We start from the raw sequence: 23,997 nt of genomic DNA on the forward strand, positions 1-23,997 counted from the left end.
CATCAAGACCTAGCATTACTAGGGCCTAACGACTTTAAGGACTGTGGGCGTACGGAGCTAACTCCTACCCGCCCACGAGTAAAAGCGGTACTCGCTGCAATACTAAATTAGCGGTAGTAAGGGCGGTAGCGGCCTAGGCCGCATCCCAGCGGACGACAGCTAATCTATCGTTGTTCCTACTCTTTGTTAATATCGTATACTGTTGAAGGGGGAGAGGATTAGATCGCACTGTGCCATTACAAACACTAACGTAATTGAGTTAGTAAGTATCTGATAATTAGGGACTGGGTACGTACGATTAGTGATGGTGGTGATGGTGGTAGTGGCGGTGGTGGCGGTGGCGGTGGTAGTATTAGTGATTAGTAGAAGGAAAGAATTTTGGGGGCGAAAAGTTTTCGCTTTTGTGGTGCACGTGACTAGCTCTTGGCGTACGGAAATGCTAAGAGTATCATTATGATACTAATACTATCTGATTCATACTAGTATTGTATCAGGCTTATCGATACAGTATCAAAAACCACGCTGCGAAGGAGGAATTTCTAGGTGCACTTAATTTCGTACACGTCCTTCTCCAGTTCTCAAGCCGACGAATTTTTCAAGGACAGGGTATCTTTTCGAGGCCTGGCTCCTATCGACTGGCAGTTTTACCATCAACGGTCGACCTTTCCGATACCAAGGGCCATCCAATAACTCAATTCTCTCTTCCCATCATCTTATCGTCACATATGGACGTCCGAGCACTCAGATTCGCCGGGTCGTGTCGAACAGGCCGCCTGATCTAGGCAGCGGTAGCAAAGTCCAAAATGGAGCACGTTCTTCTCGAGTTAGGAGGCTCAAGCCTCCCAAGCCAAAAGGTGATCGGGGTCGCGCCCTCGCGTTTGGCGGTCTCGAAGTAGTTCATGATCGTTGAAGGACCAGTTTCAGACGACCATGATCTATCATGCTCGGCATTTCTTTCAGATCTCCAATCACGGTGCTTGTAAGAGACGAGCATTTGGTCCCAGAGTCCTCAGAAGTAATGTTGAGGATTGGGATGCTGTCCTACCCACGCCGTCCTACCGTTTCCCGTGTCTGGATCTCGACCTCTGCACTGACTCGTCATATCTGCATGCTCTGATCTCATGCCCAGCCAGCCCAAGCCTCTAAACTACAAAGGAGGTGAAAACTCCGATTCGAGGTAGTGCGGGCGATCTAGACAAGTTTGTCGCACTAGTTAGCAGCTTCGTATGCATACCGATGGTACATTGCTACCCTCCTTTGTTGCATCTCAAGACTGTGGCAAAGACCGACCTGCAGTGAGCCTTTATTCCTCGTCCTGAGAGATTTCAATCACTTTCTAATTGAACCGCACTTCCGAGTTATATTTTGTTGTGAGATGGCGCAAGAGTATAGCGGCCAGTCTTGACTGAGGACAATTGATACCCGACGGGAACGGGCTGCCTCTTTCTCTTTTCTGATGGATTTGGGATAAACTGTCAACCATGTTAATGGAGGACGATTTAGCATCTAGAACACAGCAGAGTGTACGATAGGGTTGCTCCCTTGTTCAGAGTATCCTGGTCTGGAAAAGCTGATAGATGAGGGCAAGGTTCCTCTTGTAGTCACATTCGTTTGTGCCCGTCGCGTCGGGACCAGATGTCGCCGACGCTGCCCCTCTGGATCCTTTGTCGATCGAGGATTGAATCCCTCGGATGATGGAGCTATCGATTCGGCTACGCCTGCTGCCTGCTCCCGCCCTAGACTGTATCCAAATACACAACCCCATCACCAGGGGCTGAGAAATAGGAGTAGGGGGATTCTATGTCTCCCGACTTCTTTGCACACACCCGTCCTCGAGGTCTAGGGCGGCTTTCGCCCCTGGCTCGACGTCCTAAAATTGCAGTCTGACGAACCCAAAGTGACTCGGCAATGACGGCGCGGTGGATGGTCTGTCGATCAGGTCGCATTATCGTCATCTCTCATTACTCATTCGGAGATATCTCCTTAGGATGCCCCATTCCCTTGTCCTTTGCAGTGGACCTTCCCTAGGGATGGGCAGTCACACTTACTAGTAATGCTCGTTTTAAGAGATATAATTCTAGGAATTCTACTACTGCTACTATACTGCCGTATTCCTCATCGGGGTGAAGTAAGGTTAGGCTATTACTTCCTAAGTAGTTAAGCGTTCCTATCGTAGAATAGATTAGTATCTAGCTAGAGGATACTTAACGAGCTTAATAATAGTATACCTAGCGATTATATCTCAATTTATCTAGAAAGTCGATAGCTTCCGGGCTAAGAAAGCGCTAATTATCCGTATTAACGAAACTCTACCACGGCTTTCCACATCTAAGTCACACGGCCCTCGTATAGAATCGGTTGTCTTCGAAGGGCTAAGGTCTTAGAAAAGTCATTCTGAACTCTTAGGAATTCGGATCCTAAGACCACTGGACATAACTTAGTCGTGAAATATCAATATTATCATCGTCGTCTCTGTTGATTATGCCGTCTTTAGGACTGAAGAAATCCTTCCGCTTTGACTGTAAGCTTTCATATGCAGCCTTATCTTGATGGTTTTGAAGGGAGTGCTCACGAGCCTCCTTGTAGTCCCCCAAATTCAGGTTATGGTTCGGACAATATGTCGGCACGATCGAGAACGGGGACGTGACACGAATTCAGGTGCTGCTCGACGAAGGGGCCGATATCAATGTGAAGCAAGACTCATGGGCTGGAAAGACGGCATTAACAGAAGCCGTTGCGGACGGTCGTAGGGAACTGTTCCGTACCAAAGTTCCGTACCAAAGTTTGCCCCGATTCTCGCGCGGCGAGAGGACGCTGAGGCCCAAACTGATGCCCAGCTTTGGCATTCGTTCGGTGCAGCCCCAGAAATCAAGCTCTCCGCTCCCGCTTCTCAAAATGAGGCAGAATAACGCAAAATAAGGCAACCGAAACAATGCAGAAAGTTCACAGCCACCGCCGAGCTCATCGTAAATACTCAAGGGGAAGAAGAAGGCTGTGCTTGGGTTGGCCCATTGGCCCTGCTGGGGCGACAACAAAATCGGATGCTACCGGAATGCGAGCTTGTTTGTTATTAGTGAAGGGTTGCGTACTGTTGCGTCGCCGTTGCTGTTGAGTCCGCCATATAAACGAATGTCGGTTCTGAGCACTGGGTTGTTTACCAACCTGTTCGTCGACCAGGGTCCCTGTTTCGACCTGCTGAAGCTGTCTGAAGCAGTTGGATAGTGCGAATGGAATTTTTCCTGCTCCTCCCGTCCCATGCATCGATATGCATAAGAGGAATTGCTAACGGACTAGCACAATTCGGCAAAGTAGCCAATGGCGGGAAACTGCAGGCGTCCTGGACTGTCGACAGAGCAGCAGCTCATGGAGTGGCCCCAAGCCATCATCTCCCTTTGGCGATTGCTACAACTGACAGTGCTCTGTTGTACTACAAACTAGGGTCCCACAGCCGATAGGCCCTGCCCTAAGTGCTCCCCTCCGCGCAGCCAAGATGAGCCAGGTCGATCGTTGAGGACCAGCGAAGATTGGTGATTTCAATGGGACGAGAGGAATCTGTCGCTGCCCGCACATGAAGGATCGACCGTCTGGGAGGAGCAACTGCTTGACGCTCCAGATCCTTTTGTACGATCGAGATGCCATTGTGCTTGTGGCAACAGCTTTGCTCTATTTTCCACTTTGCTACACACTACACAGCTGGCCGTTCCACACATCACCCTGAAAGGCGAGGAAGGACTGCCTACCCATATCACCGGCCGAGCAAGGCATGGTCCGTCCAGGTAGAATCATCCCGAAGAACCAACCAAACACTGAAGGAAGCCGCCTGCCTCCGTGCTCGTCTCTCTGCGCCAGCACGCGCCCACTAGCAGGAGATGAAACTGTTTGACGCAGCTTGGTTCCCATAGGCACCGTTGGCCGACGGACCCCTCTCTCCATCGAAAAGCAGGGAGGCATCAGTGAGTCGGTTGCTATGCCAAACACAAAGTCTCTCCTTCGAGGGGTTGATTGCTTGATGGCGTTGTGACTGCGGTGAGTCGGGAAACACTGGCACGGTTCAGACATCATGGTTGGCATGACCGCATTCAGAGCTTCTTCCACGGCAAGTCCACCTGAGTGAGGATCCAGTAGCAGGGTGCATGCGGGTTAAGATGGACTCTCCGGCCGATAGGATCTCGGGCTTCAAACAGTGTCACCTTGACGCCGCTACGAGCAAGGACATCTGAGTATCGAAGTCCCGCGATGCCTGCGCCGACGACCGCTATGTGGGGGAATCTGCCTGATGACAGTGTGCCGGCATCCCGGAGGGCTTGCATGGTGCAAGAGGGAGGCGAGGATGACGGCATGGGACCATTCGCATTGCCATTGTGCGCGCTGTTAGCAAGGTCGCGAGAGATTCAATTTGTCCTCGGATTCAACAAGACGCATCCGCTGTGTGACTTTATGGATGCAGGAAATCACAAAGAAGCCACGGATACCAAATTGAAGGGTGGAATATACCGAAGGCCAACATTTTTTGAGAACCGAGCTGACTCCTTTGACAGAGCATATCATCTCTACATCTACAATGTCCATTACAAAACATTGCTCTTCGGCGGGTCGAGCCAGATCCCAAATGTCGATACACGTGGGTTTTATTTTTCAGCGGAGAACAGTATAAATAATACAATCAAGAGGAGGTGGAAAGTTCCAGCGGAATCGCCTTCATGCGGGGGTGGAATTGACGTTTGCGCTGTCAATAAACACCACCTCCACAGCGGCGAATCTTTCTCACGTTGTCAGCTAGTGTCGGTACGAGCTGAATGGGAGGAGACTTACGCAGCCGTGATGCGAAAAATCGGTCGAGAGCTGGGTCATTGGATGGAGGACGCGGCTGACTAGCTAATGCTTCGCGTTCTTACTCTCATGCAACATCGAAGCCTCTATCTAGGGTGCTTCCAGAACATCCAGTGCGAGAATGACGAATCGCAAAGGCCCCAGCCCTGACGCAACAACCGCAACGTGAAGCGTTCAGTCGCTGTTGATTGCCATTTGCAGATTTGTCAGATGGTGGACTCGACTTGCTCAGGAGGCAGCCAGCCAGCGAACTCGGGGTCTCCCTCCATTCACAGAAACGATATGCATTGACTGCGCCCCTCACTCACTCACTCGCTGACTGCGCTGAACAGTGAGCGAGTGAGTGGGAAGGTCTGCGTTGAGAACAAAGCTTAAGTCGAGGAATGCGCTGCTGAGGGAGTGCCGAGTGCAAAAAGTTGAAGTTCTGGAAGTGTTCTCTGGCGTGCGTAGTGCGCTGGGACTGAGTGCTGGGTGCTGGGCGTCGAGAAGAAAGTTTAAAGTTCTGCGAGTGCCCTTCTCCCTCTGCGCGACTGCGCTGGACTGCCCTCGAGTGTGTTCGTGTTTGATGGACAAACCTTTTGGCTTTGGCAACTTTTTGGTGCATGGCCGTTGTCGATGCACTGGACCTTGACCGTGGACTGCGCCGTGCTGGGCCTCGTGGGATATATATCCATCATGTTCCTCCTCCTCGCCGGGATCGCCGACCCGACACCTTCGTAGTCGCGTAGCTGGATGTGTTCGTCGATATGGGCCCTGGTCGTGGTCGCGTTTTGAAACCTGTTCGTGTACCTGCCTTATCTGCTGCTCCCCGTACGTCAATATGCCCGTCTTGCACACACCCACGGTAACTTGGCTACGCCGTGGCACGACGGTCGTGCGCGATAATGAGGATCTTGTTCTCCGGCGTCTAGGCGGGCCCGGATGCCCTCGTGCCGATGTTGGAGCCCTCGATTGTGACGCTGTTGACGCCCCATATTCTTGTTCTTGTTCTTGTAAGTGCCGGTGCTCAACGGGATGGTCACGCCGGTGTTGGCGGTGCCGGTCATGGCCGTACACTCATCGTCCTCTTCTGGTTCAGGCGATGGCGAGCTTGTTCACGGGGTCCTGTATATGTTTAGGGTCTCGATCAGACCGGGATGTCTGTTCTCGCAGCCCGTGCAGATGGTGATCCTCGGCTACGCCGTGCAGTTGACCTCGATATCTATCGTACCGCCGCATCAAGCTGTTGCCCTAACCATGCTGGCTTCCTCGCAGCTCAAAGGCACGAGCTGAAGTAAAAATCTCGGGGATCTCATTGGTGTTACTCCTCTCAAGTCAGTCATGGAAGTTCGGTACCTGGAGGAGCAACAGGAGCATCGACGTTCTTGATACCAGCTTCAATCACCAGCACCGAGACCTTGGGGTCTTTGGATCAAGTTTCCCCCAAAGAAGACGACGATGATGGTGGCGATGAATCAAAGGGTTCTCTAGCTTACCGTAGTCATTTACCTCCTGGAAGTACATGTAGACAATGCCGCTGATCATGCAGGCGTCCCAGCACACGCAGTGGACCAGGGTCGTAGGGCAGTATCCGTCGGTGTTCGGGTAGCCGTTCGTCCTGGCGTATAGGCGTGGCGCTGCGCATGTCTGCCTGCGTGGGTTTTGGAGCATGTGGTCGGTCGTGTCGCTCTGTGTGTGCCTTTTGGTGTAGGGCCTCTCGATCAGACCGGGATGTCTGTTCTCGCAGTCGGTGCAAATCGTGATCCTCAGCCATGCCGTGCACTTGACAGGCCGTACACTTGACCTCGATGTCTGTCGTACCGGCGCATCAAGCTGTCCAGGTACACGTCGCTGACCATGCAGACGCCGCGCATCGCCAGGCCTGATGCCCGGAAGTCGGACTCGCAGGGCATGGGAACATCGCTGTCGTAGAGCTTGACAGCACGAGGCCTGCCATGCGCGACACTGATGCAGCAATCCCGGGCCTGGATGTGCACGAGGTCAATGGCCAGTGTCTGACCGACAAAACAACGTCGTGGACGCGATGGGGCACTTACCACTAGTGACTGCCATATTCGGCGCTGGAGAGACGCATTCACCGGGACCTTGCCGTCCCGGTGCAGGCCGATCTGAAAAGAAATGCTCACGGCTAGACACAGCCACTAGTAGGCCGTGTCGAGAGACAAGCTCTCCGGGCCGTACGGCGTCCACCACTAAAGTAGAGGGAGTATCTGGCCGCCATCATGATGATGGCCACGATGCACTGTGAATCCGTGCTCGCCGGGTCGTAGGCGATCCCCGCCGTGATCTGGTTGATGTTCTTGCGGAACAACGTGTATAGCGCGATGGGTAGAGACACGGGAAGAGCTCGGACTCGCTAGAGAAGATGCTGACACCCCCTCTCATTCCTCAGAGAACTGCTCATCCTCTTTGCCGTGTTGGAGCCGTTACCGCTGTTGTTCGGCAGGGACTGGAACGGACTGCCCATGTTGTTTTGGATGCTCGGCGGGAATAGGCACGCTGCTATGCCTCTCACTGGAGCAATTGCCGCGGGATTGGGGTGCTGGACCGACCCAGCTGGCGGAATGTAGACTTTGATCAATACTTTCCATACTAGGCTCATGAGCCAGCCTCCGGTCTGGCATGACGGGCAAGCCTGCTGGGGCAACGGGGATGTTGTTGGCTGTTCCGGCTGCTCTTTGTGGAAAACATGGACTTTGCCCGATCGGTGGTGGGTGTCGGTGGGCCTTTGTCACGGCGAGGTAGGCGCTGATCATCTTGAGCTTCACGTTGTTCGGGAAATACCCGTCCAAGGAAGTCGACGACGTGATGCTGCCCCTCGGCGGCTGGATCGACTCAGTCTCGCCCACCCATCCACGTCTTACAGATGCTGGTCCAGTGCTTGACCCGGTGCGACGGATCGCGTTTACTACCCAGCAGGATCACGCGGTCCTCGGGGATGTTGGACATCTTGGCCGCCTTTAGGGCCGTGGGCAGGAAGTCCGTCGCCGTCACGATCGCCTTGGACCCAGAGTTGGATAGCTGGAAGGACAGCTCGTCGGCCGAATACGCGGGGTTCGCGGGCGATATGATGCCGCTAGCGAAGAAGACGCCATAGATAGACGATGGGGGTAAAGTCGACGTCGTTGGATGCGTAGATGTTCAGCACGTCGCCCTTCCCCCGGTCCCGGAGGTTGCGTAGACCGCCTCCAAACGCCGCAGCGGCTTCTTTGACATCGGCCCACGTGTAGTGCCGCGACGAGTCTCGTGGAACACTGCAAGGCACATTGAGCGGGCCGTCCAAAACGATCCAGTCCAACATGCGACAAATGCAAGACACGCGGAAGGTGGTTTCTGGTTTCCACAATCAGCGTGGTGTGGTCAAACAGATGCAATTCCAGTCGCAGACCCACCAAAATCAGTTCCGGAAGTACCAGGCAGAAGCTCTCCCTTTGTAGAAGCAGACATCCCAAACCATGAGCTGTTCTGCAGACCTTCCTGGCCGAGACGAAACGGTTCTGACCAGTGACGCTGGCTGCTGACCTCGTGAATCATGGAAAGTTGCTGCTTGACACAAAGGGCCACGGGGCCAACGGGGACGAAGCCGCAATTCGCGAGAATCTGCATGCCGCCGCGGAGGCGGGGCACGAGATGGAGCGTCGATTCCTTCTGGATGTTGTAGTCGGACCTGGTGCGGCCGTCCTCCAGCTGCTTGCCCGCAAAGATCAGGCGCTGCTGGTCGGATGTGATCCCTTCCTTGTCCTAAATCTTGCTCTTGATGTTGTTGATTGTGTCGCTCGACTCAACCTCCAGCGTGATCGTCTTGACAGTAAGTGTCTTCATGAAAATCTGCATGCCGCCACGCAGGTGGATGACCGGGTGCAGGGTCGAGTCCTTCTGGATGTTGTAGTCGGACCTGGTGCGGCCATCATCGAGTTGCTTGCCGGCGAAGATCAGGCGCTGCTGTTCGGGCGGAATGCCCTCCTTGTCCTGGATCTTGGATTTCGCTGGACTCGACCTCAAGCGTGATGGTCTTGCCAGTAAGTGTCTTGCGCAACGCATGTACCGCAAACCAAAAGTTTCAGCCGATGATGGCGTTCAGTGATGTGGTAAGTCTGCTTTTGTTTCTCCTCCACGGACTGGCGTGAGGGCTTTGCCCCGCTAGGCTCAAGATTGTAGATGGCGGCGATACTGCTTGGTGATCAAGGTGGCCGGAGGGGGATGGGGTGGAACAGTTCAAAAAGCCCCAGGCCTCAGCCAGAAGATCGAGAAGCACAGAATTTGTTGCGCTGTCACGTTGGCCGAGGCTGGAATTGGGTTGACTTCCTAGTGAGCGAACGACGGCCAGATGGCAGTGGTGCAAGCTTGAACTGCTTGGCCAACGAGACTGACTTAGCTGCCGTAGTAAATGATGCACGGCACCCCCAACATGCCGAACGATGCTCTGAACGTGCCCGGAAAGTTGGTACCAAGCTGGCTACCCAGGTATCCAGATACAGCGCAGGGAGTGGAGACGATGATGTTCCCGACCAAGCACGCCACCACACAGAGCCCTGGATTCGGTTCGTGAGAGGAGGCTGAGCTTGACATCTCTTGACGGGGTCTATGCAACCGTTCTTGACGCCATCTTCCACGGTGTCCAGGACACTCCTGTCGAGGATTGTCTCGGATACATTGATGAAGCTTGTCATCTCGAAGCAATGCGTCAGATGGCAGACACCTTGGGCGCAAAGGGAATCGATTGTCAGGAGCTGCGTGACGATACTGCTGGCCTTCTTGGTGAACGCGGGCATGGAAGACCCGAAGCCACAGGACTTGGTGCTCAGGTTCAAGGAAAACATGCCCTTGAACGCCTACAAGAAGTTAGTCGAGTGAGTAATCATCCCAGAATAGACTCACCCTGACCCCGCCCCCGAGGATTTTGATACTCGGAGATGTAAACGCCGTAGTCGGTTCCAATCGCGCACAGAAGCCGACCGTACGGCTAGTTGAACACGATCTTGACCTCACCCTAGCGTTTCTCGAAGCTGACGGCATGACTGCCATTCCTCAGTCAGTATGCGGCTTCGGCACCGGTTTGGAAGGGAGGGCCTCGAGGAAGGATAAGATCGATGTGCATTAGCAAAATCCCCAGCGATGGCATCGTTGGGACTTGTGGGCTATGAGCCGATCGATCCGCGTCGACCATTCATAGTGTCACGGTATTAGACGCCAGGTTTGGGCACTGGACACCGTGTTCCGCAGAACTGGAAGAGGGTAGATACCCAAGGCCGCAGGATGCATACCTTGGGTTTCTGAAAGCTGACGGGCACGACTACCATTCCTCAGTCAGTATACGGCTTCGGCACCGCCGCACGCTTGAAGGAGCTTGAGCACGAACCTCTTCGTGACGGCAACAATGTCGTGGGCGTCGTCCAGTATTGGGGCGGCCAGGTCGCTGTCGACTGCGGCACCACCACCACACAGAGGATTTCCTACGGCAGACCACGAAGCTCCTGTGGCAGACGAGGTGGGTGGACAGCCTGTGATCGCTGCTGAAGAAGACGAGGGATTCGGGGAATTTATCCGTTCCCAACGACCCCCATAGATACCTTCTCTTTAACCTCTGGCAATATGCATGTCGCCCTCCTGGCTCTTTTTCTTTTGTTTTTTTCTGGAACAAACCCCGGTGAGGTGAAGCCAGCTGCCACTGGGGGCGAGAGCTGAAGTGATTGCTTCGATATTATCCAATCTCTCGGTCTTGAGCAGAGCAAGCAGAGCAAGCAGAGTAAGCAGAGCAAGCAGAGCAGAGCAGAACAGGCAGAGGAGGCAGAGCAAGCAGAGCAGAGCAGAACAGGGGAGAGCAGGCAGAGCAGAGCCGCCCAAACATCTCGCGTCCGACGACAGAAAGAATGAGTGGTGGACGGACAATGGAGGCAGAGGAACGTCTGGACTGCTCGCAGCCCTGGGCGGAAGCATACTGAGCATATTTCGACAAGCCCAGGAGCATTGTGCGGTGAACTGACTGCGCCAAGGGCTGGGTGGCAGAGTGCCTGCCTGACCTGCATGTCTGCCCTGCATGACTGCAGACTACGCCATGACTGCTCTGGACAGACTGCGCTGGATAGACTGCGGTGCATTGAACTCCCTCAAAGACATGCATTCAGCGTCCAATCCAAACTTCGCTTTCCTTTGTCCATACGACTATTTGACACCACCCCTTTCCTTTGTCCACGCGACTATTTGGCACTACCCCTTTCCTTTGTCCATGCGACTGTTTGACACCACCGCTTTCCTTTGTCTATACGCGACAAGCTCAGTTCGCACAGTCATAGTTCACATACGGGGCACACATGATGTCGGGGCTAAAAAAACACGGGGTAAACAATGCCGGGGTGCACAACGTCGGAGCAAATGTCGGGGTGCGCCATTGGGGTGAACATGTAGCCATGATCTCTGCCCACTGGCCTCTGGCCTCTGGCCTCTCCTGGACTGACCTGGGTTTCGGAGGCGCCCGGGGGGGAAGGGGGAGGCGCCCAAGGCGTCGGCCACTGGACCAGTTCGGCGACGAGGATTTAGACAGCGGCCAGGATGACCCAGTCTCAATGCCGGCGCCGCCAGCCAGTAGCCACTGCCAACACCCTTCGTTCCAGTCCGCGTACGTGAACCAGCACTTGTACGGGTTGCTTGGTGATGGACACGGTCTCGTGGCGCCCTTGTAGCAGATATTGTACTCGAAGCGGCACACCAGCACGGTCTCGTGGCTGTTGAAGCCGTGGGCATTGCTGATTTTGAAGTGGAAACGTTTCATACGAGCAATTTTCTATTGCTCGTAGCGAGCTCTATGAGCCCGTAGCGAGCTGGCTATCTCGCTCTGGGAGCACTCCCACGGTTTACGTGGTTACGGAGGGTTGTAATCACCCATTGGGCATTGCCCCGTTACTGCCAGGCCACCCTCCTCTAGATCTCGAGGATCATGCTGTCGTCGTCATCGTCGTCATCGTTGTCATCGTCGTCATCGTCGTCATCGTCCTCGTCCTCGTCGTCTTCATCCTCGTCGTCTTGGTTGTTTAGGGCCTCTGGCCCCCACTTATCCTCGAAGGTATCGAGAAGCATCTCGTCCTCGTCCTCATCCTCATCCTCGTCCTCATCCTCATCCTCGTCCTCATCCTCGTCGTCGTCGTCGTCGTCCTCCAATTGTGGATTTTGAGCCCGAAGGCCAGCCTCAACGGCTTCTAACCAACGGAGTATTCGCTCCTCCAGAGCCTCCGCCCTTAAAGTTGTCTCGTGGGCTTCGAGGAGCATCTCCTCGCTCTCGTGCCCTTGTTCGCTGCTGGATTGGTTTGAAGACATGGCTTTCGCGTAGGGTTAGTTTCGTAGTTCTTAAGTATACAATTGGAAAAAGGGTCGAAAAGGAGGCCTTGGTCTACAGGTGTTGGTCTCATGGAGGTACTTACTTACTGGATAGTGATGACTGTGAAGATGTAATATTGGTTATGGTGGCTTGGTCGACTGGCCTACTTCTCCTGGCGCGGTCGACTGTCCTGCTACAAAGTATTATTCCAGCATGACTAAATTAGATTGTGCGCCCTGCCATCAACCAACGCCCAATCAAACTGCGTGCCCATGACCCGCACTCGCTACTCGAACTCTAATTGGGCTGTGCTGGAAAATCAGGTACAGTCCGGCAGATTGTCAAAAATCGACTCGAGAACACGCATCATGACCGCGAGAACGGCACTGTGCGAGGCTTGATGTGCCTCTGTGCTTGATGTTTCTTCCCAGGCACGGAAGGAGCGAAAAGAGTGGCATTATAGGCGTCAAACTCGGGCCGTACCGTAAATGCATATTTCCACTAAAGCTTCCGTCTTTTCGACCACGTCATGAATCGGGTGCACTTCCACCTTGAAAGGATCCGATATCTGCAACGGCGTAGCCAAGGTGCGGCAGGCATGATCGCGCGCGTGTCTTGCGCCTCAACCTCCGCCCGCTGAGCGCGCAGCAAGGCCCGGTAGTGTGCTGGCTTGCAACTGTTGTTCGTACTGATTCAGTGCCATTGACAGTGGCTGGGTTGGTGCTTGCACCTGGATTGCCATGTTATCAAGCGGGCTGCCTTGCCGGCGTTGGAGGCTGCGGACCGAGCCAGATCGCGAGGCGACGGCACACGGGGAGACAACCAGAAGTACGTACGCGCTGGTTGAACTTCTGCTTCATTCTTGTAGCAACACGAGACCTCTCAGAATCAGAAGGCCCAAGAGCTACAACTGTTGCTTCGGGATGTACTGGACCCAATGGAATAGGACGAGGAGCAACCACCACCAGGATTAGTCGGCCGTGGTCAGCCCACCACAAGGAGGCATTAGTCGAGGACAGCCGCAAAATTGTGGCATGGCTCCTGCTGGCCCAGGGCCAAAAGGACCTCAGAACAGGCGGGACGAGAAACACCATCATCTGCGAGGCGGGTGCGATGCCGCGAGTAGTGATACTACCAGCCGAGCCGCAAATAAGGCCAGTGGTGGTGGTGTCGGTGCTGACAGCGAAGACGAAGGGGTCGGAGGGAGCATCCTCTCGGTGGGCCTTCTCGTGGCTCGCGCGACATTACGGCAACTTCTATGACCCGGACAGCATGCTCGAGGCCGAGGTGTTCAAGATGGACGGGACGACCCTGCGGGCCTCGTAGGAGCCGGACCTGCCATGAGCGTTGCGCGGTGCGGGTGCGAGTTTCTGTGTGGTCACCAAGTTCAAGCTGCGTGCCTACCCGCGGGCCGTGCGCAGGCCACTTTCGAGGCCTGGCTGATAGCTGCGCATCCAGGCACACAGCCGCTGATCGAGCCGACTTTGGGCTGTGCTGCTGGACGGGGGGTCAAAGCAGTTGTAGTCCACGAAGCAGATGGAGCGGAGCGGTGCTAGGGGTACCAGAAGTAAACAAGGAACAAACGCCGCTGTTGTGCCCGCCCCAATTACCCAAGCAGTCCTGTTTGCACAGGGCCCAACCCGCAGAAGAATACTCAGGACCACGGGGAATCGAAATCACACAGCCCTTCTCACAGAATGACGGTCGGTAGCAACGCCGCAGCCGACCACAATTGAAAAACGGAAGGAATTGATGGCACCGGAAGAGGCTTCTGAATCCCTCCCCGTATGGACACGCAGGTCGCAAATAGACTTCCAGCCTTGCCGCCACGCCGTCGAACGACCTGAAATTGATGCTGGAGCAACCGCTGAAAACCTCCTTACTGCCCTCTCGATAGCTCACATTGAGCGGACATTGGCGCCGGGACGGGCTACATATACGTAGCCCTCCAGCCGTCGACACTTTATTAATGATTACGTCTTGGGACACGGAGAACTCCCCTACGAGCCAGCTAAGCTGTTGCGTGAACCGTCTACCAGGAGACGCTGGGAGGGGGAGCTAGCCGGCTGGGGATGAGACTTGCTGGCCTGAGTTTTGAGCACTTCGGTCCGGCCCGCATGGGCTGCCGTCTTGGCTGCGAATCTCCATCCATTCTCGGCCGTTTTCGTGAAGCGGAGGAACCGTGGAGAGGGAAGGGAGTAGTACCTTCCTGAAATGACCTTATCTCCGGCTACCTGCGGCGGCAACGAGCCTGGCCATCGCAGTTTAGTCGTGGAATAGTCGAACGCCAAACTATCCCATATCAGGCTAGAAGTCATGTGAAAGACAGCACTCATGATGGCGAGCGAGGAGAGTGGGCAACAAGTTTGATTGGGGATTAAGCCTGTGGCAGGCCGAGCCAACCGACAGTCCACGCAAAGACCGGAGCATTTTTGGCCTTGAAGCCAATACACGGTGGGCACGGGTCACCCGAAGCTCCGTACACTCAGGCACAGACGTCTGCCTGTAGAGATAGCTACGCCCGAGGGAAACAAACACGGAATTGCTTTGCACCCCTCCAATGCCCCCGCCGACTTGCATAAGAGCATCTGCGTTGTTCTTTTTCACTCCCGACCCTTGATTTTCGTATTGTACACTATCGTGGGCGAATCGTTCGCCCCCTTTTTGGCGCTGTGTCGTCTCTTTTTCCGTTGATGTTGGGATTCTGGGGGGAGGATCGAGTATGTCATAACTCGTCGAGCGCGGCAGAGTCCGAGTTATTATCGCTCTTCGAGTAGTTGTATGCACAAGTAGTATAGCTCGAGGCTATTCGTGATGGACGGCGGCCTAGGCCCAAGGAACTTGACCGCACCGCAACAGGTGAGACTGTACTTTCCCCCAACATCTCGCAAGCCGTCTCTGTCCTTCTCCCTGAGAAATAGGTTGTCGACTTCAATGCCGGCAAAGAATTTGTACCTGCGAGACAACTCTTCGAGAGCTCCGACCTGTCGGAGGTTTAGCATGGCCCCATGGGATCGGGTCCAGAAATGGGCATGCGAAACCACGGTGCATTCGCCGGAGACATTGTCAGCTTCGAAACCAGCATATTGGCCATCTTCGAACAGTGCGAGATCGCGAGCGGGATTCGAAGCCACGACGATCCTGTTTTCCTTTATGCCCTCCTGGAGGAGATGCAACTCTTTATGCAACACCCGGATGCTGTTCCAGCCCTCCCTCGCATCGCCCGGTGGGACAACAGCGCGGAATCCACTCCCCAGGATGAGGTTATCCGGCAGGACGTAAAAAGGCCATTTGTTAATGCAGACGTAGCGAGCGCCATTATCGACGTATTTCATGTCTGATTCTAGGTTTGCAGGCACCGCACCATGCTCAATGAGAGATACCAAGGTGTGCTTGGTGATTGAACGGCGTGGTCCTAGTCCCGGGACTTTGTTGAGTCTTTAAGGCGGCGGACCGGACCCGGTCCTCCGCCATTACTATGGTTTTTTCGTTGGCCATGCGGTTGGGAAACGATACGTCTGCTGGTCACATTGCAAAGGACGGAAAACGTCGCAGAACGAGCTGAGGAACGAAAGTGGGGAATGGCCAGATGGCCGGAGAGAAGGGGGCACAGAGAGCAGCCATAGATTGGCCAAAATTAGCCAAACAGGGACTGTTTGAGCAGCCTGACTCGGGTTACTGAGCGGCGGATCGCAGATATGGGCCATGGCGAGAGTGGGGAGCACAGATGAGAATCTGGCCTGTCAGTATAGACGTCCTTTTCTACCGAAGACCGGGGGCTGACAGAATGCATAGGTATTGGCCGAGGGTTTCAAGCCCATCACGACCCAGATTTTCGACAAGGGCCGGGGGGGTGGATGGGAGGGAGTCGTGTACAACAGTAAACGGGAGTCTCTGGTGACCTAGAGGAGCCCCAAAAAGCAGGGAATTTGTTTTTGGGATGGGTGGAATTGTCGAATGGTAAAACGATGGGCCAAGCTTGCGCGAAAGACCTTCAATGTTGGCGGCACTCGAGTCAAAATGTCGAACCGGTCTAGACGAGGAGGAAAGTCGTGTTGCAGGCGTTGGTCTGTTAGATTCCAGCATCATGGCCTCATCCGTCATGCTTGCTTGGGCGCGAGCTTCTGGACTAGGTCCCCTTCGACCACGCCCCCTCCATGATCTTGCCGGATATGGCGGGTTCCAGGCCGGGACTTACAGGGTCGGGGTTCTTTAGCCATTGCGGATTTTGTTGCTGTTCACTGGGATGCACCTCCGTCGGCTGTGCCCGGCTGGCGACTTGCTGCTAGGGTTCGGCGCCCTCGTCGATCGACGCCATTGAGTTTTGCGGAGTAGGCATATTCTTCTATTCTCCTCCTCCCACATTCGCTGCGCAGTCTGTGCAGCCCAGTCTCCAGATGCACCTCACGCACCACAGTGTGCTGTAGGATCGAGCCATGGCCTGTACCGAATGTCCGCAACAGAAGATGCCCTTCATCATGATGATGTCTTGCCAACGCTGGCACCAGCTTTGATCAGGTCCTCTTGATGACTCTCAAGGGTCAGAAGCCGATCCCATTCGGACTGAGGAAGAAGTTGTGCCTTGTGGTGGTTGATTTCTTCCAACAGGCCGCCCTGCAGGCATATATGTTTTATCAACTCAAATCATTCTCGCCCTCGGCGCCGGACAACCAGACATCGTTCGAGGCTGGCGTGTTGAAGGGTTTTTTCACAGCCGCCCAGGTACAGAGTACTTTCTTATGACCGGAGAGGGAGATTGCAAAAACTGGACTATCTTTACAGGAATCTAGATGCATGCAGCATTTCCTTCAATATTGTGCTTAGCCTTGTGATATTTTCTTCGGCTCAGATCTTGTGCCAGTCTGGGAAGCGAAGAAGATAAATGGGGAAATAAACCAAAAGCACAGCTTGGGAGAAACAAAGATAGCAATGCCAGTTGCTGCTGGGTTAGAGGCAAAAAGGGAGAAGAGACTTGGATGAAGGGGCGACTTGAAGTCTTTAGACTAGGCCACAAACGTCCGCAATGCTTCATGTGATCTAGGCAGAACTCGGAAGAAACCAAGCGATTTTGGCTGCTCGAGTGACAGAATAGAAGGGCCATTGGGGAATTAGGACCTGCTGGAGAGACGGCTCCGATGCAAAATGGAAACAACTGCAAAAGAGTCATCAACAAGTCTGACACTCAAAGGGGATCGATTTCTAGAGTGATTCTCGGCGGCGACGGGTTTTGAACCGGCAAGCCTATCGACCAGCTCATGTAGTGGGTATCAACGTTTCTAATCGAGATGTTTCGCCCGCAGCACTAACGAAAGAAACAGCATTTTTTGATCAGCCACCCTTCTTATGAAAGGCTCAACACTGCATTGTATGACGAGAACGAAGGAGGATCGCACGAGCCTTGAGAAACATGACGGGCTATGATATGACATGACGAGTACCAACAGACATACAACGACTTCGAACGTAAAGCACACCTGTCGGTCGATTTTGGAGGGGGGATGGAAGTGCTTTGCGATGTACTGGGGTGGGATCTCGGACAACGGGAGCATTCGTGGCTTCGTAATGTCGTAAGGGGAAACGTCATACGCGTAGTGGAAGAAAATGGCAAACGGCACCGTCAGGATACAGGTGGTCATGGTGTCGATGCCGAAGTTGACATCTGCATAACTCATGGTAGAGCTCTGGACGACGAGTCTGGCGGGGGTTCTGGCTCATATTCCGACGACAACATGGACTCGGAAGCTGAACGAAACCTCTCTGAATCCCAGCTCCTCAAGAAGCGCGAGCAAGACCGCGGCAGTCGCAAGAAGAACTACTGGTTACTCTCTCTAATCGTGTCAAAGTACAAATATCCGCGACGCGAAGTTTACTTGACTCTGAGAGGGCCTTATCGCACGAGTTTTGTAGAACTTTTGCTTTGGATTCACTGGTCCGTACAACCGTTTCGAGCACGATTTCGAGTTTGACCTTTTGGGACCTGTTCTGCTCAAACTCTTTCACTTTGGCTTCGATGGCGAGTCAAGATTGAGGTGGACAATTACCTGCAATCGAGGATTGTGCAGTATAAGCGCATTATAAACCAGTTATAGAGCGCTGCTTTACCAGTAGTGGTAGTTCTTGTGGATTCCCCAAACCGCTAGTCTCAAATTGCTAAGCGTGAATACATGGTGATGGGAAACAATATCATGGAAGAGAGTGCCTCGCCTCGAAAGCTAGAGGTCTGTAGACTAGAGAGGCCATTGAAGCTGGATAATTTGGAAGTGTAGTGCTTCAGGGCGAGTGTCTCAGAGCATCCTGTCCAACTTCCCGTCCGACGGCCGACCAGACTCCCCGGCGCCGGGGATGAACGTGTGGACGATCAAGTGAGTTCCTAGCGGGACTTGGGCGAGAACGGAGGCATGAAGACGGCCATGAGGACCGGCGAGTCCCGTTCCGCAAATGGGCCAAGAGGTGACTCGCGATCATATCACCGGGCTCCAGCGCATGAAATTGGCGCAAGGCGAAGAGCGGCCTCAACAACGCAGCGACCTCCTGGGACCGAGAAGGGTCCTTGAGCAAATGGTCAAACCAACTCTTCCGCGCAGCGTGCCAGCCTCGAAAGAAACTGTACTGTTTGGCTGAGGAGTGCAAGCGACTCCCAGTGGGTCATCAGACATTTAAATGCATATGTGCTGCCTGTTTGAGATGAGATCGACTTGCAGAATCTGTGAAACAATCCGCTTGTTCATTTCCCAAGCTGCTTGTCGCGGACTTTTCGAGGCTGCAGCGTCAGTGATAGTCTATAGCCTCTATATATGGTGAAACCAGCTCACTCGTGACCAACTGTGATTCGACATGCCCAAGTGCCCTTTTTGGGCGATAGTATAGGCCTTGGAAAGATCGTCCTCGTTGCTTTTACTATGCTTGCCCCCTTCTCATATGATGATCCGTAATGACTCGTTGGTTTGAACGGCAATTCGCCGCCCCAGGTTGTTAGCCACCACCACCAGATCAGGAAATATATCGAAACGACGTTCATCTCGCCGTTATATGAATTACCTAGGTCTCCCCGGCTCGTGGGTTCTCGTTTGTCATTTGAGATTTGCATTCCATTTCACTTTTCCTTCCCAAGAGGAAATCCATCCAAAGAAAAATCTGCTGAAAACCTTTCCTACAGCCCAAACCCACGTCCAAAGGTATTTTGATCGCCCCAGTCCAACGTGGGATCTGTACTTCGATATTACTTTTGTATAATCACCGCCCAGATCCACGTGGCGCTGTTGAGCGTGGCGATCAGGACGTATGTCACATTGGCTCGCGTCTTTCGGTCTTTCGTCCACGACAGGTCAAGCGTGTGATGGGTCGCCTCCAGCAAGCTCAAAGCCCAGAAGTGTTCACAGTTATTGGACGTCCGATTTCTATGATTCTCTAATGCCTTGCTTTTCGATAGACGTCAGTAATAACGTGATGGTGGACGTCAATGCGATCCTTTGCCGGACGAGTTCGGACATCCCCATTGCAATAGCGACCCGAGTTTTCCGGAAAAATGGGGTCGTCGGAATGGCCCCTGTAGATGGTATGACAGCTCGATATAAACAAGATGGTCATGACTGCGAGTGAGATGTCTTTGCACATGGAGAAGTCTGACCGCTCAATCTCAACCAATTCGCCATATTGATTAAGCTTCGTCAATAGCCGCTGCGCACTAAAAACTAGCATGTCCGAATTCTTAGCCAGGTTTCATTGATGATACCTTGTGTTTCTGAAACAGCCAGACGTTGAGGGCGGCTGGAGTTACACCGAGTGCGGATGCGGAGCAAGATCGACTATCAAAGACGTCCAGCCACAGAAGGTTTTCAATCAAGGATCAAAAATCGGCTGAGTTGCAGGTTGGGTTTGGAAGCGCTGAAGGGTCAAGTCCCAGGCTTTTGTCGCCAGTGCGAGGACAGAAACTATCTCTGCATCTGTTATAGCATTCCGAGGAGCCGCAATGAAAAAGTCTGCATTATGCCACGGGCGTAGCCCGGTATAAAATTTGTCTCTGTATCAAACATCATGCACGAGGCAACTTGAGGCCCGTATTTGGTCCGGCCGTCTGGTAAAGAAGGCATTCCGCTAACCGGCCGGAATTAGCAAATACCAGATGACTCGAACGCTAGTGATAAGTTCTCACGGCGGCAATGTCGATGCCACGAACGCCGCCCTCTCCCCCCCCCCCCCCCGGCGGAACCTCCACTCAGACCAAGAGGAAACCGACGACAAGCTCTCGTGAAAGTGACACCATGACCTTAAAGCTCCAATTTTGGCCGTCTTTTGGAGCTACAATTCAACAAACAGCAGGGCGATAACACTTGGTCCAAGTCAAAGAAAAGTACTCACGAAGTCAACACCACAATTACGAAGCCCGCCACTGGTCGACCTCAGCGCGAAATGGTAATTCACTACGCATCTGGCGCCACGCCTAGAGAGAATGAGAAGGGCGAGAAAACCACTTGTCAGTCAAAGGGGAAGAGAAAGGAAATCGAAGAAATGGGGTGTGTCAGCTCCGGCAGGTCCAGAGTACTGTGTTGATGAAAATAGGTGAACGCTTCGTGGTGATTCTGCGGATTCTATTGGAACGACTGGACTGCCAGGTCACGTCGAGCGGTTTGTCACCCCAGAGGCCCCGAGACATTTTTCCGTGAAGAGGCTGGGGACTGAAGACTGTGTGCTTTCGCTTTGACTAACTTTTCAAGACTCTGAGCTCTAGTTTTCAAATCCTCAAGTTTGCTGTTACTTGTTGCAAGACTTTCATTCATTTGAGCCGATGCTTTAATCAACTCCTTGCCTCCTGTCGTCTGTTTGTTTGTGGTGATGGCTGGGCCAAGGGAAGAAGCTTTCTTATTCTCGTCCAGGGCAATCTTACTGGGAGGATCGGGGAACGCAGTGGTGGCGGCGGAGCTTGGTCGCCCGTCTGGATCGGCTGATGCGCGATCAGTTGAGGAAGTTGAAATTCGCAAGGCAGGGGGCAGGCCTGGGTTCTCAATGTCAGCAAGTCGTGAACGCTTCAATCGAAAAGCATGCGAGAGTTCCATGTCACTCTGAGTGATTGGTGAGACAGATTTATTCTCGACACACCATTGTTGGTTTTCCCCATTGCGACAGTGAGATAGGCTTTGTCCTGAGCGGCGACAATGTTCAATTCGGAGCCTTCCTCGATGTTTGGAGTGCCACCTATGAGAGATGTCAGCCAAGAGCCACGTACGACAGAATCATACTGTATTCCATGTTGCAAGACATCTTTTCGTGCTCATCGGTTTGCCGTCGCCGGCAGCTGGCGGTGCAAGAAGTCTCGTACCCACTTTACGAGAAGCGGACTGATTCTGGCTGGTTGTCTCAGTGAAGGCTCCCATCTTGGATGCGAGAAAATGCCCGCAACCCAGAAGCAGAAAACACATGCTGGTATCATAAGCCTTTGAAGAAGATCATCGAAATCACCGCTGGCATGTGCCGGAGCCCATGGCCGTGTTGAAGCCAGGATCAGGATCACTGCAAGTGCAAACTGATCTAGGCGGTGGCCGCTGAAAAGGCAAAAAGGCAGGTTCTAGGAGCTCGACCCTGGTGCAACACAGTCGGCCAGGATGCTGAGACCGACATTTACATACAGAAAGATATTCGCAGTGACTAGGGAGTCAGCCATGGCGACAGGTCTCTGACCGATGCAACCGGCAAGCCGGTGCAGGAACACGAGTGGCCACACAAAAACAGACGTGGGATGCAAAGCAACAAGATTGGACATTCCCTGCTTTATGCAAGGACGTACCTTGCTCTCTCCCTTATAAGGAAATGGCGACCTGGGGAGAGTGGGAAGGAGTTCCTGGGGGATTTGCTCGCCTCGCGGCCCAGGTCTGTCCACCACCACTTGGTAGGCGTGAGTCAGGACACCATCGATGTTTTGATGGCTCTAATCCATCAATCCACATGGGCATACATATTTGAAGCCAAGGATTCCTGACCGCATCCAGCAACGGGAGCATGATCGGGCAAATCGTGTTCTGGAAATAGGCCAGCAGATCGGTGTGTCTGTCATCGGCGACGAGGCGTCGATTACCGAGGTATCCCGTAGAGCTGGATGCTTACAGGGGTCGGTATTGTTGCCACGCTGGTCCGGGACAGTGCTGGAGGTCGTGAGTACCGCCTCCACCGGTTTTCTCCGTGCCGGGCGTCGAGGGATCGACTCCCAGTATCATGGCGATTCGTGCGATCCGAGCTGGTCGATGGGGATGAACACCTACTGCGTGTACTGCACTGCACTGCACTACATTATTGAATATCGCGCCGCCATTCGACATGCCTCAATCCCCAATCCTTAATCTTTATTCTTCGACGTCGCTGTTTGGCTAGCCGTAGACGCAGCAGCAGCAGCAGCGACAGAGCAGTCTACCGACATTCGGCTTAGGCGTGCCCAAACCGCAGCCGCAGCAAACAGGTTGGAGGTTAACCCATGGTTGCGATCGGAGTCAATGCCGGACGGCGAGGACGAGAAGGACGGCATTCCACGTCCCAGACAGCAATCACTTTCGTCAGCAGGTAGCCAACAGGCTAGGGAAGCCTCCTGCTCAATATGGAGTTGGCAAGGCTCCCAACCAGGATTGAGATTCTGTTCAACCACTAGACTTGTCCAAGTTTACGGCAGACCCGAAATTCGGGGACGAGGCCAAGCTCGGAAAATGGGGCATGGAGCCAGTAAGTGTCCGACGCAAGGACAATATCCGCTAAACAGGAACGCTGTCAGCCATCACGGACATTTCAAAACGTCGAACTCGCAAATTTGAAAAACGCCCTGACACGGGTCCGGATTGAGAGGGCTTGGAGGAAAAAGCAGGAAAATGTCACCGTCACTTACCGACTCCGACGAGTGGTGATCCTTGGAGACCATGAATGATGCAAAAGCGTTGGTTGGACCTCAGCCTTTCAAGATACGGAGGATGCAAATGGAAACGCCCCCGCGTCATCTTGTGGATTTGGACGTTAGACGTGGACGTGAAAATGTGGATGTCGATATACATGACTGTTCACCTTTCCTTGTATCACCGTAATGCGCACAGAAAGGCCGTGTTCTCTCTCTGCGCGATTCTTTGGTTTCTACAAGAGAGGGACTATGAAGGAGTTTGTCTGTCTACTGGCTCTTAACTCTTAATCAGGTGCGATCAGGTGCAGCCTGGAGTGTACGAGCACATGAGTGTGATGGTAGAACCGAGCCTCCATCACAACCAGGGTTGCAACAACCTGACGTACTGAAATCTATTCAGGAAGGCTGGCTTTGGGGCAAGATAGCTGAATCGATGTGGAATAGGTCGAGGCCACGCACATTATGGAGTACTCAGTGGCGCTTTCGGGATTTTGATGAGAGTGGAGCGGATTCGATGACCCGTGAATGGTACGTGCAACCCACGCTTTCCAGTATGATGGTTCTGTTGGCGTAACCGAAGCTGTAGGCGTAAAACCAGGCTGGTATGACTCTGATCTCTCGTAGTGCAGCTACCGAGTACACGAGAAAAGCTGCTACAACCATTCCTTCCGCAGCCATAATTTCCGTGGCGACGCCCATCTCAAAGGCGCCTTTTGGCGTCAGAAGACCTGGAGGGCGGTCAGCAACCATCGAAGAATACAAAGCTGTCAGCATTGTTTTGGACTGGCTGTCGCTTGCATCTGCTGGTCCGTTAGAGGCGGAATATCGGCATGCCGTGGGGCTTCTTCCTTGAGGGGCATGGCTGGTGGCATCTCATGACCGGAGTCGAGGCTTATTGCTATATTGTCTGGGTCCAATACACCGCTTTCCTCCCAACAAGCAAACACCGAAACCGCCGGCGGCGCAGAAATACGAAAACCATGGA

At 53.6% G+C, this 23,997-nt stretch overlaps 6 protein-coding genes across 6 annotated transcripts; all 6 read right to left on the bottom strand.

Moving 5' to 3' along the window:
* Positions 1–6,148: 6,148 nt before the first annotated feature.
* PV07_08740 (polyubiquitin) lies at positions 6,149–8,871 on the bottom strand (the record flags this gene model as incomplete). The annotated part of the gene is made up of 10 exons (XM_016395934.1): positions 6,149–6,234; positions 6,306–6,544; positions 6,607–6,794; positions 6,867–6,958; positions 7,012–7,176; positions 7,261–7,422; positions 7,695–7,851; positions 7,934–8,163; positions 8,223–8,571; positions 8,617–8,871. The coding sequence occupies 10 exons, from the start codon at positions 8,869–8,871 to the stop codon at positions 6,149–6,151; spliced, it is 1,923 nt and encodes a 640-aa protein (XP_016245790.1).
* Positions 8,872–9,201: 330 nt separating this feature from the next.
* Positions 9,202–9,846, bottom strand: PV07_08741 (uncharacterized protein; the record flags this gene model as incomplete). The annotated part of the gene is made up of 3 exons (XM_016395935.1): positions 9,202–9,362; positions 9,422–9,662; positions 9,709–9,846. The coding sequence occupies 3 exons, from the start codon at positions 9,844–9,846 to the stop codon at positions 9,202–9,204; spliced, it is 540 nt and encodes a 179-aa protein (XP_016245791.1).
* Positions 9,847–11,748: 1,902 nt separating this feature from the next.
* Positions 11,749–12,141, bottom strand: PV07_08742 (uncharacterized protein; the record flags this gene model as incomplete). Its single annotated transcript, XM_016395936.1, has 1 exon — positions 11,749–12,141. The coding sequence occupies one exon, from the start codon at positions 12,139–12,141 to the stop codon at positions 11,749–11,751; it is 393 nt and encodes a 130-aa protein (XP_016245792.1).
* A 2,760-nt stretch (positions 12,142–14,901) lies between these two features.
* Positions 14,902–15,477, bottom strand: PV07_08743 (uncharacterized protein; the record flags this gene model as incomplete). Its single annotated transcript, XM_016395937.1, has 1 exon — positions 14,902–15,477. The coding sequence occupies one exon, from the start codon at positions 15,475–15,477 to the stop codon at positions 14,902–14,904; it is 576 nt and encodes a 191-aa protein (XP_016245793.1).
* A 2,017-nt stretch (positions 15,478–17,494) lies between these two features.
* PV07_08744 (uncharacterized protein) lies at positions 17,495–17,814 on the bottom strand (the record flags this gene model as incomplete). The annotated part of the gene is made up of 2 exons (XM_016395938.1): positions 17,495–17,557; positions 17,593–17,814. 2 exons carry the CDS (start codon positions 17,812–17,814, stop codon positions 17,495–17,497), a joined length of 285 nt encoding a protein of 94 aa, XP_016245794.1.
* A 2,958-nt stretch (positions 17,815–20,772) lies between these two features.
* PV07_08745 (uncharacterized protein) lies at positions 20,773–21,400 on the bottom strand (the record flags this gene model as incomplete). Its single annotated transcript, XM_016395939.1, has 3 exons — positions 20,773–21,134; positions 21,239–21,334; positions 21,379–21,400. The coding sequence occupies 3 exons, from the start codon at positions 21,398–21,400 to the stop codon at positions 20,773–20,775; spliced, it is 480 nt and encodes a 159-aa protein (XP_016245795.1).
* Between the last annotated feature and the right edge of the window lie 2,597 nt (positions 21,401–23,997).

Source organism: Cladophialophora immunda (genome assembly GCF_000835495.1).
Source record: "Cladophialophora immunda strain CBS 83496 unplaced genomic scaffold supercont1.5, whole genome shotgun sequence".
In the NCBI taxonomy this organism is placed as follows: Eukaryota; Fungi; Ascomycota; class Eurotiomycetes; order Chaetothyriales; family Herpotrichiellaceae; genus Cladophialophora; species Cladophialophora immunda.